Source organism: Colobus angolensis, unplaced genomic scaffold (assembly GCF_000951035.1).
Source record: "Colobus angolensis palliatus isolate OR3802 unplaced genomic scaffold, Cang.pa_1.0 Scaffold113, whole genome shotgun sequence".
Classification (NCBI taxonomy): domain Eukaryota; kingdom Metazoa; phylum Chordata; class Mammalia; order Primates; family Cercopithecidae; genus Colobus; species Colobus angolensis.
In genome coordinates this window covers 6344891-6360423 of record NW_012112364.1, presented here as the reverse complement: position 1 = coordinate 6360423, position 15533 = coordinate 6344891, and the positions used below count along the sequence as shown (strand labels likewise).

Genomic DNA, 15533 nt, shown 5'->3' with positions numbered 1-15533 from the left:
ACCTCGCCCGGCTAGTTTTTTGTATTTTTAGTAGAGACGGGGGTTTCACCGTGTTAGCCAGGATGGTCTCGAACTCCTGACCTCATGATCCACCCGTCTCGGCCTCCCAAAGTGCTGGGATTACAGGCTTGAGCCACTGCGCCCGGCCCAATATCAACATTTTAAATAAAGACAAGACCTGATGGGGAAGGATTAAGGTGAGGGGAGTAAAACCATGTTACACAGATAAAAAAAATTCAGTAATCAAGATGCTTCCCTCACTTCACCTGGCCCTGCTCTTACTCCTGCCAGTACCATGACTTCTTCCTTCCTCATGAGAATAGTATCAAGCTTAATTAGATAACTCTAGCCTTGACCTTCCTCACAACTCTTAGGTAGATAAAAAGCAACATTTCACAACTCAAAACAAAGCCTCACCTGAATGAGAGGCTTTTGCTTAGTCAATACATGTGGAGTCTGTGACCTCTAGAAATTTCTGATAAGACAAGGTGGGCTGTTTCCACTTCAAGCAGAGTTCTGTCATTTTCCTTTCTGCCATTTTCTTGCTGAGATGCTGCTGTTTCCAGCAGCTCCGCTCGAGTTGCTTGGCCGACAGTCTCAGGAAGAGGTGGTGGTTACGCACAATGCCCAGCACTCCAGTTCCACTACCTTTGCTTTCTCTAATTTGAGATACACAGGTTTTGAAAATGGATGTTCTAGGATGGTGTTTTTCAAGCTATGGATCATGATTTATCAGTGAGTTGTAAAATAAAGTTACTGGGTTGGAACTGACATCTTTTAAAAATAAAGTGGAATAGAGCAGAATAGAAAATATCAAGAGGTTTAAATATTGGTGTGTGTGTGTGTCTCCTAGGTTTATTAATGGAGATTGCAGCTTAAAAACCAAACGGTTTGAAAGTCATTGGCAGCTATTGATCCGGAGCCCTAGACTGAGATCCAGGGATCTGTATTCCAGGCCTGAGCTGCTTCTAACTGGCTGCAGCATCTCCAGGGGAGATTGCTTGGTTTTCTTTTGGTCTCACTGTTGTCATTTGTAATATGGAAAGAAAGATTGGACCAGATGCTTTCTAAGGTCTTTCCAGCTCTAAAATTTTATGAATTTGTGAATCCTTGAATGAGAGAAGTCCTAATTTTGTTATTTTGGGTAGCCTCTGCCCAAAGATCACTGCGGCCGAGCACGGGTGGCTCACGTCTTTAATCCCAGCACTTGGGAAGCTGAGGCAGGCGAATCTCTTGAGGTCAGGAGTTTGAGAGCAGCCTGGCCAACATAGTGAAACCTCTATCTCTACTAAAAATACAAAAAATTAGCTGGGCTTGGTGGTACACACCTGTAGTCCTAGCTACTCAGAAGGCTGAGGCAGTAGAATCGCTTGAACCCAGGAGGCAGAGGTTGCCTGCCACTGTACTCCAGTCTGGGTCACAGAGCAAGACTCTACCAAAAAACAAACAAATCACTGACTTTAGGAAAGAAGGTGGGCATAGAAACACTAAGGGTACCTAATATAGGAAAGGAAAGAGTGCAGATGAACCACGGTCGGATTGTACCCTTCTTTTTTGTAGGAAAGCCTGTATTATTTTGGAGAAAGGCGAACAGATAAAACCAACAGCAATAAATTTCAGGGAGTAGAAACTCCTTCTCAGGTAAGTTTTCTTTTAAAAAATGGGAGTTTTTTTAGGGGAGTGGGTTAAGATTGCCACCTGTTACTTGGTTTCATTTGAGACTCTTCTTTGGTGATCAGGCAGCAGCAGTTGGGTGCCTTGCAACAGGCCTTGGTCCCTCCCGAGTCTGAGGGTCATGCTTCAGGTGCTGCCCACATGCTGGGGACTCTGGCTTCTCCCCAGAGCATCCTGCTTTCTATTCTATCCTGGTTATTGTTTATGGAGCTCAGGAGGTGATTATTTTCCCAAAGTAGGAAGGTCCAGTACCCAAGGCTGCAGGACCCTGAAGTTTATCTGAAATCACCAGCCTTTGATTTCAATGTAAAAAAGATCCAGATCCTTCACAAACCCTTACTAGGGCAATTCAATCCTTGCAAAACATCACAAAGACTGTTTTTGGATGACTCCTGGTGTGTGTGCATGTGTGTGTGTGTGTGTGTGTCTTTTCTGTGTGTTGTCGGGGAGGTGTATTTTACAAGAAAAAATAAAAGGGGAAATAAACTTTCCAAAACCCCTTCTGTATACCAGACAGTATTGCACTTTCACATCTCTCATTTAATACCCATAACACCCATAGGAAATATACACTGTTACTCTGTTTTTTGTTTTAGAAACATTTTGTTATGGAAAATTTTAATCATATGCAAAAGTCCAGAGAATCATGCAGTATATCCTCACATAGTCATCACATTGCTGCAACAGTCATTTCAGCCTGCAGCCAGCCACGTTTCATCCATTCTGTGCCCACTCCACTCACACCTCCAAGCCCCACTCTCCATTCTTGCTTTCCCTAAATCTGAGTTATTTTAAAGGAAATTTCAGCCGTCAGATCATTTTATCCCACAAGCGTTTTAGTATGACCTTTAAGTACTCTTAAAACAAGAACAAACCTTAACACTTTTTATCATGTCTAAAAATATTATACCTTAAAAATCCTTAATATCAAATTTGTAGTCCATGTTTGTTTCCAAAATTATCTTAAAATCTTTGAAAATTTAGTTTGTTTAATCAGAATTCAAACAAAGTCCACATATTTCATTTGGTTGCTGTGTCTCCTAAGTCTCTTTTAAGAATCTAAGTTCATAGATTTCTCACCATTTTTTATTACTTGTAATTTGTTTATTGCAGAAACCAGGATGTTTATCCTACAGCATTTACAACATTCTAGACTTTGCTGAACTATTCTAAGAGTTGTCTATTCACTATCTCATTTAATATTCTCAGTAACTCTGTGAGTAGCCACTACTATGATTCTCATCTTATAAATTAGAAAATTGAGGTTCAGAGAAAGTAACTTTTGAACCAAGGACTGAAATCTCGATGTCAGTCTCTGAAGCCCGTGCTGTGCACAGCCTCTCATGTATTTTGCCTTTTCTATGTTGCACCTGGAACCGAAGTGAGAGTGGGTTGGGAATTCCTGAATAGATTTGGATGTGGCTGTAAATGGGTGTTTCTTTAAGTGGTGGGAGCTGAGTGAGTACTCTTGGCCCCGTTAGAGGAACACTCTAACTACTGGCCCCAAACCTTGAGTTTGGGCCCGAAGAACTCAGCCTTATCCACTGATACTTTCCTCCCACACCCAAGCCCTAAACAAAACAAAACAAAACAAAGATAATCATAGACCCTAAGCTAAAAGTAATAGGTGAATTTACTGAAGTGCAGCCCTAATCCTGCCATTTCCATGCTCAAAATCCATACTATGTCCCCACTGCCAGTGGCAATAAACCGCATGTTCCACCCTGGCACTCGGGAGCCGCAGTTTGGCTTCTCCCGCCTTTTCTTCCGCTGTGTGCATGCACACGTCCCACACTCCACACATTTAGATTGTGTGCTGTTTCCCAGCCTATGGCCACTTGATACCCTCATGCCATTGCTCGTGCCCCTTTTCCTAGAGTCCCTTTCCCTTCTCAGCCTGAAGTCGTCTCTTGCTTTTTCAGTTCTTAAAGCCCTTTGTGTTCCTTTTAGGGACTACGTCACTTTGTGTTATTCTCTAGTTATTTGAAGTGGTGACTTCTGTATCCCCTTTAAAGGCAAAGCCCATGGCTTACCCATCTTTCCACCCTTTTCTCATAGTATCTTCTTTGTTTGTAGTGAGTGCCTCCTATGTGTTAGTTGTATTAATTTCTACTACAAGCCCACGTTGTCTTAAGTTGTAGGAGAAGGAAGCATGGGAGTACAAGCAGCTTGAGGGCCCTGGTGGTTTACAGCCCTTAGGGAAAGGTGGAGAATCCCGTGGCAGAAGCTAAGGGGATGCTAAATGGAGCTCCTTCAACAACTCTCCCCACACATCTCCCCATCCCCATTTCTTCTGCAGTCCTGCATAGTTTCCCTAACTTTAGTCCAGAACGAGCACAACAAAGGCTGCAACTGAATCTTCTCTGATTCACTGAAAAAGCAACACAAGGACTCAGCTGCACGTTTGAGAGCTGTGTTGGCAAGACCTCAGGACAGAGTGTCCTCTGTGTCTGCTGGTGATTCTCAGACACCATCACATTCTGATCCTGCTCTGTGGGCCGTTGTACTGACTACATCTACTCCTAAGTTAAGAACTTTCATGAGCCTTCCTCATGACTGGCCCTTTCTAAAGGAAAGTATGGCAGTTAGTTACTTTAATGAACATTTCCCAATGGGTAAGGAACAGTCTGTGAACTTATGAGGTTTTTTTGTTTTGTTTTGTTTTTAATTTTTGAGACAGAGTCTTGCTCTGTCACCGAGACTGGAGTGCATTGGTGCAATCTCAGCTCACTGCAACCTCGACCTCTTGCGTTCGCGCGATTCTCCTGCCTTGGCCTCCCGGGTGGCTGGGATTATAGGGGCCCATCACCACACACGGCCTATTTTTGTACTTTTAGTAGAGACAGGGTTTCACCCTGTTGGCGAGGCTGGTCTCAATCTCCTGATGCCAGGTGATCTGCCCACCTTGGCCTCCCAAAGTGCTGGGATTACAGGCGGGAGCCACCATGATGGCCAGCTTTTGAATTCTGAACCAGTTGATTCAGGACCAGAGCTCTTCAATACCTTGAAGAAAGATTCAGGGGAGAGCCATTGTGAACAGCTTGCCCCAGGGAAAGGACAAGGCTAAGAGAATTCCAGGGCTTCCTTGTGAAAACAGAATTGAGGAAATGCAAAGTGAAGAAATTTTAGCTGTCAGGAACCAGAGAAGAATGACAGGAAACCTGCTACTGAGGTATGGAGGCATCCTCTGGAGTTTTCACTTATACCATCTTCTCTCATGCCCAGGAGGCTGCTCTTCACCAAACCGCAAGCCTTCCTCCAACTCAGTCACAGCTCAGCTTCTCTCTGGACACTGATGATGCTGTAACTGTTTTGTTGTGCTGATTAGATGCCGTCTCCACCATAGGCAGCCTATAAACAGGACCTGGCTCCATCCTTGTTACTTCACCATTGCTCTGAATTCAGTATTTTTCCCTCAAGGTAGATAGTTGTGAGGCAGCATCCCAAAAAATGTCTGGTTATATAATGGCATCCAGTAAATGTTTTCTTAGTTACTTACCCCTTTACAAGCTTTATGCAAAAAAAAAAAAAAAAAAAGCTGACTTTAGACTTTTCATCTCCACTTAAAGTAAGGTTTCTGTTGCTTTTCAGAATAGATATGTTGGATATTTTGCACAAGTGAAACATCTCTACAACTGGAATCTCCCTCCAAGACGGATACTCTTTATAAAAAGATTCATTATTTATTCGATTCGTGGTAAGTGCTTTATGTATAATTGAAGGATTGGGCAGGAGGGCCAGTGTTCCCACTCTGGGATGGTTTTGCTGATAGTTGTACATACAAATGATGTGACTGACACCTGTCTTTTTACATGTCCTCACACGTGATCTCCTTCTGTATGCCCCTCCTCCTGCAATTGCCCATTGAATGCCAGCCCTTAGATGTTCTTCACTTTTTCTTTTCTATCACCAATTTGGGGGACTTCATCCCCTTCCCATCTCTCTCACTCTCCTTGCTCCTCTGGTCTCAACGCAGGGTGGACTTTTCGGGGCAGAGTGAGCCTCTGATGAGGGAGGAGGAGGACCATGTACCCTCAAGACTGCTTATTTCTCAAACCACCTCTAGTTCAGAGTTTGCCTTGGTGGAGGTGTCTCCAGATCTATCGTTTTCTCACCTTCTTTTAGAGGCATACCTTTTTCTCATCACCTTGGGCTCTCCCTTTCCCCTCTCTCCTCCATCTGTAACCCTCTCACTCACAGCTTACACTCAGGAGAGGTGGGAAAGCAGGATGTGTCTGCGTGGAAGGGATGGGGCCTCACCACTCCCACTGCCAGAGAGGTAGCAGTGAGGCAATGCTTCAGAACCCCTAAGGCAAACCTCTTCTAGCAGCCAGCTTGTGGACCTGAGATGGTGCCAGTGCTGGGTGCTATAGGTGCCATGGTGCCAGGATGCTGGTGTCCACACAGAGAGCCTAGGATTTTTAGCCTTCTGAGTTTAGTTCTACATTTCACTGATTACTGGTCGACATCAATAGAAAGAAGTTCTGCACCTGGAATGGGAAAGCGGGAACTGAGGCAAGAAACTGTGATTTCTAATGACAAATGAATATCATGGTGTTAGTGAAAACAAAATTAAATGAAAAGAAAACAAACAGCATATGAGATGATCTATCAAAGATAGTTAATACACTAGTTTATTAAGATATTTGTTTTAATTTTCTACCTTTAGTTTTGTACATATTTGAATTAAAATTAATGTCGAGTTGAGAGGCAAGCAATAAAAAAATTAATTGGCTGAGAAACCAAGTCTTTGAGGAAATGCTAAGGGAAGTGGGTCATTTGAATTGAAGAAAAGGAACAAAAAATCCTTTGTAAATATATACTGAACACCACGGGAATTTTTGGATATAACTATCCTATATTTTTATAGAGATTGCATCAGGAACTGGCCTTAAAGTAGGGCCAGAGTAGTTGAACTACCGTATTTATTATTAAGAATCATTATGATCAGAAGTCTGAAGAAAGCAACACATTAGCAAGAAAGTTTGCAAGTCACCTTCCCTGAATTTTTTTTCTTTTTCTTTTTTTTTTTGGAGACAGAGTCTTGTTCTGTCACCCAGGCTGGAGTGCAGTGGTGTGATCTCGGCTCACTGCAACCTCTGCCTCCCGGGTTCAAGCAATTCTCCTGTCACAGCCTCCTGAGTAGCTAGGATTACAGGCATATGTCACCATGTCTGGCTAATTTTTGTATTTTTAATAGAGATGGGGTTTCACCATCTTGGCCAGGCTAATTTAGAACTCCTGACCTCAAGTAATCCACCCACCTTGCCCTCCCAAAGTGCTAGGATTATAGGCGTGAGCCACCATGCCCATCCTACCTTCCCTAAATATTTTTTCTGGAAAGATAAAGTGATGGGATTCTAAGTCTTTGAAGCTGAACTATATGTATTTTTTTTCTCTTCTCTAGTCTTATAAAATCTGCTTTAGGAGACAGAACTTGGCTTGAAACCTTGTCTTTCAAAGACAAAATCCATGCAAGACCAAATAAGTAGCTACTGATAGATTGTTAGCTTGGATAATGTTTTCTCTTTTCAACCCATGATGTTAATTGGTGAGACATATTGATCTTCACGCTAACCAACCTACCTTTGTAATTTCATTTAGGTGTTGGAACAGGCGATGTATGTGATCTAAAAGTCCAAATAGTAATGGAGAAAAAAGTTGTCTTTTCCAGTACTTCATTGGGAAATTGTTCGGTAAGAGAAAACATGTGAATTGAAAAACATCTGATGTTTGTTTTAAGGCTGAATGTCAAACCAGCAATGTTCACCTCCCTAAACTCTCACTCACCATAAAGAGATTCCGTAACGCTTTCTGGTGACCATCAGCTTGGTGTCACTGGGTTCGGATGCAAACCAGAGGTAAATTAACCTGTTTGCTCGAAAGTTTTTTCAGGGTGCTTTCCAGAATTTATTTCTGTTCAGTGTTGCTTTGCCTTTCACACTTCCACAAACTCTGAGCATGTTCCCAGGAATGTATTAAGGATTTTAATTTACATATCTGGTCATTTTTAGCCAATTCTCTTCTTCTCGGTCATTTTATCTTTTATTACATAGCACTCATTCTAAAATTTTAGTGTGCATGAAAACCACCAAAGAGCTTGTAAAGATTTACATTCCCAGGTTGTACCCCCAAAGTGTGATTCGGGAAATCTGGACTGGGGCCCAGGAATCATAGACTTAGCAATGTCCCACGTGATTCTAACTCAGAGGTTCTGTGGGATGACCCTATGAGAGAGAAACAATGCAAGAGTGAATGAACTGAGGAGGGACCTCTTTATCCAAAGCAATGTTTTGCTACAATGAAGAAATGCCTAAAATGATGTACCTTTTCTGAAATAGTAAGAAAGCATCTTTCATGTCTAATAACCATAAACTTTTAGAATTCCTACCCAGGCCTTTGTCTCAAATTCTCCTATTACTGACCCTGTTCCCTGCCACCCCCTCCCCTCTCCGCCACCCACTTTTTTTGGCCTCTCCCGCCTGAGGGCATTCACCCAGGCCTGACCTTTGCTTTCTGTTCTTAGCAAATGCTTTATTCTTAAAGAATGACCCATTCCCCTTGCTTCAACTGTTACTTGTTCATTTACTGAACAGATATTTATGAGCGCCCACTGAGTTGTAGATGTGGGAGCTACAACATGAACAGTTTCCACTCCGACTCAAATGCATCAGCCAGTCTGGATTTCAATGAGCTTTCTCTCTGCTTCTGCAAATGGCACCAGCATTCTTCCACTCAGGCCTTGGGCTTTGATTCTCTTCGCCTCGGCCCCCTAAATCCAGTCAGTCATCAATCTCTGTAGATGATGCCTTTGAGAGTTTTCTGTGTTCTCCTTCCTTTCTGTTCTCACTGCCACTCATTGTCCAGAATCTCCTTTGCTCATGCCTGGATTTCTGCAGTGGTCTCCTTACCCTTTCTTTCTCCTTATATAATGCAATGTATAGAGTCCTGAAATATGCATCCTGAAATACTGCTGTGACTGTGAAAAATTGTAGGTCGAGCAGAAGACACACTGTGTGCCCGTGGTCAGAGCCAGTTCACACCTCTGGCTCCACGTCCTTATCTGTAAAATCAATATCATATCTCAAGTGTGATGGGAATTAAATTAGATAATATATAGAAAGTTTCTTTGTAAACTGTAAATCACTAAATGTTATGTGTGATAATTATCAGGCCTCTCTGTCCCATAGGAAATGCCCCACTGTATATTTCTCAACACCTTCACTCTTATTTCCTTGGCTCTTGAGCTCTTGAGATATAATAGCCCTAACTTAATACCTGAGCTTTTTCCCATCAGTAGCTTGACCAGCAGACTTCATTCCAAGTAAACTGGGTCATCCCTTTTGGCTCCTGGAACACAACTCACAACTCTAATTTAGTTAGTTAGTTGGTTATTTCTTTCTTTCCTTCCTTTCTTCCTTTCCTTTTTTTTTTTTTCTTTCTCTTGAGCGAGGGTCTCATTCTGTCACCCAGGCTGTAGCACGGTGGCGTGATCATGGCTTACTGCAGTCTCAACCTCCTGAGCTCAAGCAATCCCCCAATTTTTTTTTTTTAATTTTTTGTGGAGGCTCTGACTTGCTATGTTGCCCAGGCTGGTCTCAGACCCCTGGGCTCAAGCAACCTGTCCATCTCAGCCTTGCAGAGTGCTGGGATTATAAAGGTGAGCCACACTGCCCAACATTGTTTGTTGTTGTTTTTCCAATTTTTTTCTTTTTTTCTTTTTCTTTTTTTTTTCTTGAGACGGAGTTTCGCTCTTGTTGCCCAGGCTGGAGTGCACTGGCACAGTCTTGGCTCACCACAACCTCTGCCTCCTGGGTTCAAGCGATTCTCCTGCCTCAGCCTCCCAAGTAGCTGGGATTACAGGCATGCACCACCACGCCCGGCTAATTTTGTATTTTTAGTAGAGACGGGGTTTCTCCTTGTTGGTCAGGCTGGTCTCAAACTCCCGACCTCAGGTGATCCACCCACCTCAGCCTCCCAAAGTGCTGAGATCACAGGCGGGAGCCACCGCGCCCGGCCCATTCTTCTAATTTCTACTTTGTGTTATTGCTGGTCTTTTTCCCTCCGTTTGAACTGGATTCTATTTTCAGAGCTCTTCTTCCTTTATCTAAACTGCTTCATGCCCAATTCAGTTTCTACCTCCTTAATGAAATTTTCGCATTCTGCACCTTCTGTTAACTAGCCCCCAGTAGTGCGTAACAGCACACCCAGTCTTTGTCATACAGTTTGAGTTGTGTACCATTCTGCTATTGTTTCTTATGTGTACAGCTCCCTGAAGAGGCCATCTGAGTCTGCACCTCCTTTTGTGTTTTTCATAGGGCCTCGCATAGACCTTTCTTATTGTGGGTGCCATTATTTACATGAGAGTGAGTCAAAGAAATAGCTTCAAAGTCATTCATTCCAAAACTTGACCTATCTTTGGTCACTCCATCCAGCAGCCTGCATTGGTCAAGTTCAAAGATCCCATTGACAAACACAAGAGTTCTGATAAAACATGATGAGCAGGGGGACCCCACTCTCCCCTTCCCTTTGAAGGGGTATGCAGGCCCAACCCCCAAGTGTTACAGACCCCCGTTGTTATTTTTTAAATGTAGAAAATAAAAAACCATGATGAGTTACGCATTGCTTTTTGAATGTCAATGCTAGCTTTAAAATTGAGCTTCTTAATATATTCTCAAAAAAGGCCCTAACACATGAACATCAAATGACACAGATTAAATAATAACATTTAATTGATTAAAGTCTAAAAGAAAATTCAATGCTTTTTAAAAGTGAAGCACTTTGGAAAAGTGGCTCATGGCCGAGCACGGTGGCTCACACCTATAATCCCGCCACTTTGGGAGGCCAGGGCGGGTGGATCACGAGGTCAAGAGATCAAGACCATCCTGGCCAACATGGTGAAACCCCATCTCTACTAAAAATAAAGAAATTAGTTAGGCATGGTGGCACATGCCTGTAGTCCCAGCTACTTGGGAGGCTGAGGCTGGAGAATCGCTTGAACCCGGGAGGTGGAAGTTGCAGTGAGCTGAGATCATGCCATTGCACTCCAGCCTGGTGACAGTGAGACTGTGTCAAAAAAAAAAAAAGTGTTTCATGATAACCCTCGAACATGTTGGCCTTTAAAAGACATAAACAACAGGTCGGGTGCAGTGGCTTATGCCTGTAATCTAGCACTTTGGAAGGCCCAGGCGGGCAGATCACTTGAAGCCAGGAGTTTGAGACCAGGCTGGCCAATAGAGTGAAACCCCATCTCTACTAAAAATTCAAAAATTAGCTGGTGTTGTGGCATGTGCCTATAGTCCCAGCTACTAGGGAGGCTGAGGCACAACAGTCACTTGAACCTGGGAGGCAGAGGTTGCAGTGAGCGGAGATCACACCACAGCGCTCCAGCCTGGGTGACAGTGAGACTCTGTCTCAAAACACACACACACACACACACACAACAGTATTGCAACTAGAAAAGGTTATTCATAATTATTTATACATGTGGAGATTGGGCTGTGAAACCAAAAGTACTTGATAAATATAGGACGTCATGATAAGTGAAAAGGAACTGCATTGTTACCATTATCTAGGTTCATAGTTCTCAGCTCCATGTGTTCATTCGCAGATACTGCATGACATTGAAACAGACAGAGTGTTAATTGATGTATTCAACGGTCCCCCTCTGTATGATGACGTGAAGGTACAGTTTTTCTCTTCGGTGAGTGATCACAAAATAGCCTCTGCCATTGTTCTTGTCTGGTCTAATGATTTTATTTAAGATTTGCTTTACTACAATTCCCAACAAGGGAGGGGGAGGAAAACAATAAATCAGATCTATAACAAATGTTTTAAAGGAGCATATGTAATGTAAATAATGTTTGTTCATTTGTTTTTTTCTAAATTGTAAATTGTCTACATTTTTCTAAATTTACATGTATTCTCAAATACAAAACATACAAAATAAACAAAAAAAGTAAAAGCCAAGATGCTAAAAAAAAAAAAACCCAAAGGTATGTTTTACTGCATAGCAATGATTACATTTTGTTTTGCACCTTTTTTAAAAAATTAAGAAATGGAGACAGGGTCTCACTCTGTCACCCAGGCTGGAGTGCAGTGGCGTGATCATACCTAACTGTAGCTTCAGCCTCCTGGGGTCAAGCAGTCCTCCCACCTCAGCCTCCTGAGTAGCTGGGAGCACTGACTGGAAAGAGAGTTAGGTTTGGGTGACTCAGTTGGGTGAAACAGAGAAGGCAGCACAATACAACACATGAAATAACCAAAGCAGTTTTTTTATTAATTCCAGAGAGAAGAGGGCAACATGCTTTGCAGGGCCAGCTGGAAGGGAGATCCATCCAGGAGACCTGTGCTCGACTGATGGGTGGGGAGCTGTAGCGAGAGAGGGGGAGGGACCTGAGAGTGGAAGCCTTTATTGGGATGTAAGGTGCTACCTGAGCAGGTTTCCTGCGGGGTGGTCTAATTTGGTTTCATGCAAGCAGCCATGAGTCTCTGCTGTGACTGAGAGGTGGTCACTGATATATCCACATGGTCCCTGCAGAGTATGGGGGTCTGTGGGTTGAGTCAAGTAGGTTATATCTAGCTGTCCCATGATGAAGTGGTCACCAGGAAAAGGTTGTATGAGGAAGATATCAGGATCAGTCACATGGAGAAACTGGGAAGTGGTGAACTGGAAACTGCTGAGGGTGACTGAACCCCACTTCTAATATCAGAAAGTCCAATTTATGTTTAAAAGGGATGCTGAGGCAACAAAAAAATGTTAAGAATTCACTACAATATACTTGGGTATATGTAGGCATAGGTCCTTAGCAGAGTCTGTTTGACACTATCGAAACCAGATTCAAATATCAGCATTTAAGTTAAATACCTATCATGGGAAAAATACTATTCCTTGAAAGTGTTGATAGAAACAGCAAGAGAATACAATAGCATTTTCTTCAAACCTCCTCCTTTGTGTCTTGAGTATATTGTTATAGATTGCAGAGTGCTACATATTTAATGGTTATAATTGTTTGATAAATATATAAAGGAATAAAGGAAGGAACTTTAATTTCTTTGGAATGATTAGTTCTTGGTACCAGTTTTACTTTGAAATTTTTTTTTTCCTTTTTAGAATCTTCCTAAATACTATGACAATTGTCCATTTTTCTTCTGGTTCAACACATCTTTTATTCAAAGTAACAGGTACGAATATAATATAAACCCATAGAAACAGCCTAGTCTTCCATGTCTATGTATAAGGTGTAATGGCAAGTCTTTTGCTGGTTGTCATAAACTTAATTTATAGAAAGCAAAAAATCCTTGAACCACCATTGTTCACTGCCTCACTCCTCTTACTTTGGTTATTTTAAGAATACGTTTGTTCTTGAGACCCTCTGTTGCAGTATCCTCAAGGTCCATGCCATAGGACTGTGTTATGAGTTCAAAAGTATTATAATCAGATCTTCAGTGTGGTAGAAAATTCCTCTTAGAGAAGTTCAGTATGAGTCTACTCAGCACCTTCAGTATGTCACGTCCCTGTCAGTAGATGCTGATTTACCAGTGACGAACCACCGCCAAATTTTGTGCTAAAGTAAGGCGGGACCTAGGCTTCAGCTAGCTGAAAAGCTGACTGACACATTTACATCTAGGAGAAGTTACAAGACACAGTATTAAGGAATACAGCTAAAAAATATCATTAAGTAATAGTCTATTTAAATAGCCATTTAAATGTGGCTTTCTAAAAACTGAATTGGGGAAACTTTCTGAAAAATTATTAATTGGGCTTGGAGATTATTGTTCCAAAAAACCTTCTACCATATTTGGAAACTCATTTCTCAGTCGATAGAAGTTCTCCACTGTAAGTATCATTTGTTTTGTGATGGTGAAAAATTGAGGGTTTTTTTTTTGTGTCAACCATACTCTTCAATACAGAAGGACAAAATTGTTTTGACTGATTTAGGTCAGAATTGAAGAAGTGGCTATGATTATATATGGCATGAGTTGATAGTTATTGTTACATCCAGTGCTAATCTTTTCTTCAAATGTGAACTGGATCTAGTAACTCCTTAAGTCCAGCAAGGCAACGGCAAATTAAACCTCTGGCCTACATACTTGCAACGCAAAACATTTAATGGATTTTGATAGAGTGAACTTTGGATTTGATGGAAATTTTTTTAAAGTGTTTTTTTGGATGCATACAAACAATAAGCTTTTTCTTCTGACATGAGCAAATTCCTCAAAGTGAGAGCCGGGTGGAGCTTCATTTGATGCTGCTCCTCAGAAGGGGTTCTTGCTAAAGGATAGTCTTTTTCCTTTAAAACACAATGTTCATTTTGGAGAAGTTATAAGCTAGATCACGTTTATTCTTACTTTTATATAAATTTCTAAAGATTTCTGTAACATTTAAATTCATGTACTACTTGGTAAACCTGTTTTTGTTACTTACGAGATTGTTGTTTAGCCAAAAGCACTAACTTCTATCATTTAGAACACTAGGCGTAAATGGGTTAACCAATTTATGCCTAGCGTTCCATTATTGGAACTCTCAGCATGTGGGAGTTATATCCCACTGCTCAAGGTCATTTCCAAGGTCTGATTGTAAAAATTCAAAAACTTGCAAACCTCACACATAAATTAAAAGAGATACAGTAGTTTATTACTGGGTTTTCATTCATGTCTATCCTGACTGATTTCTGCCCCTTTTAGAAATGGAGATATTTTATTAAACTTGAATGTCATTAATTCCATATAAAGCAATGGTAAGAGAGTCAGCATGTGTTACTCATGTGTTGCTGAAGATTAAAGTATTTTTAAGTCTCACTAAAAAGGTGGAAGGAGCCAACTGAGACACAAAAAAGGGGCTGAGGTTCTATTCATGCTGAGGTTCTTTTTGATTCTTCCAGCTCTAACGTGGGTACTCAACTGCATGGCTTTTCCGCAAGCCCCGAGAGAAAATGTAATAATTTTTTTTTTCTCTTCTTAGGCTTTATCTACCAAGAAATGAATTGGATAATCCACATAAACAAAAAACATGGAAAATTTATCCACCACAATTTGCAGCGGAGGTACTTTTTGGTGAGAAGTGACTTACAATTACGTTGTAGCTGGATCCGATTAAGTATAGTTCCCCTTTCCCATTCTGGGAAAGAATTATGTTCATTCCAACCCCTGCCACATATTCATATGTCCTAAATCTTCTTTGATGATATATCTGTGTTTATATATGTTTACATATGTTCTTGATAAATCTATTAAATATATAGAGATAAAATGTCAGGTTTTTTTTTTTTTGAAGGCACATACTTCACAGTTTCCATCTTGTATTTACATAAATTTGGAACACAGTATGCAGGAACATTCAGCATCATTTTGAAGAACTTTGAAATAGAACTTTCATATCAAAAATTTGAGATATTTAAAAATTGTGATTCCCCAGCACCCACTTACTTACATATTTTTGGTCAAGTATTTATTCCCTGCTGTGGTTCACATTTGTAACTTCAGATTGATTAGAAAGCTAATTTATATATTTTTCTTCCCCTTTATTTACAAGCTGTCTGTTAACAGATTGGCAACAAAGACTAAGTTTTAAATCCGGAAGAGAGAAATGTTTCACACAGGCAGCCCCCCAACTCCCAGCACACCCCCTCTCTTTCCAAACATTCAATAGGTAGCTTACTTAACAAGCTTCCTTTAATTACACACAGACACGGGGGTTGGGGTAAGAAGATTGTGGTAAATATGAAGGATAAGTAATCTTTGGTAACTTCTGCTTTTGTATAAAATTGTAAGTGAAGTCAAAAGAAATATGTGTTCTTAGAGTAATCTAGGTGTATTATTTTGAAATCCACTGCTCCTGCTCACAACCAACTTCACCT

The 15533-nt window shown here is 41.3% G+C and overlaps 1 protein-coding gene across 2 annotated transcripts in view; it reads left to right on the top strand.

The window, feature by feature from the left end:
- TPTE2 (transmembrane phosphoinositide 3-phosphatase and tensin homolog 2) overlaps window positions 1-14926 on the top strand; it is an 83813-nt gene extending 68887 nt beyond the window's left edge. For both annotated transcript variants that reach the window (XM_011959002.1, XM_011958993.1), the window contains exons 13-18: window positions 1561-1641; window positions 5266-5371; window positions 7291-7370; window positions 11285-11377; window positions 12788-12858; window positions 14639-14926. In XM_011959002.1, coding sequence (XP_011814392.1) covers window positions 1561-1641; window positions 5266-5371; window positions 7291-7370; window positions 11285-11377; window positions 12788-12858; window positions 14639-14741 — 534 coding nt within the window. In that variant the 3' untranslated portion in view covers window positions 14742-14926. The remainder of the gene's footprint in view (window positions 1-1560; window positions 1642-5265; window positions 5372-7290; window positions 7371-11284; window positions 11378-12787; window positions 12859-14638) is intronic.
- The last annotated feature ends 607 nt before the right edge of the window (window positions 14927-15533 follow it).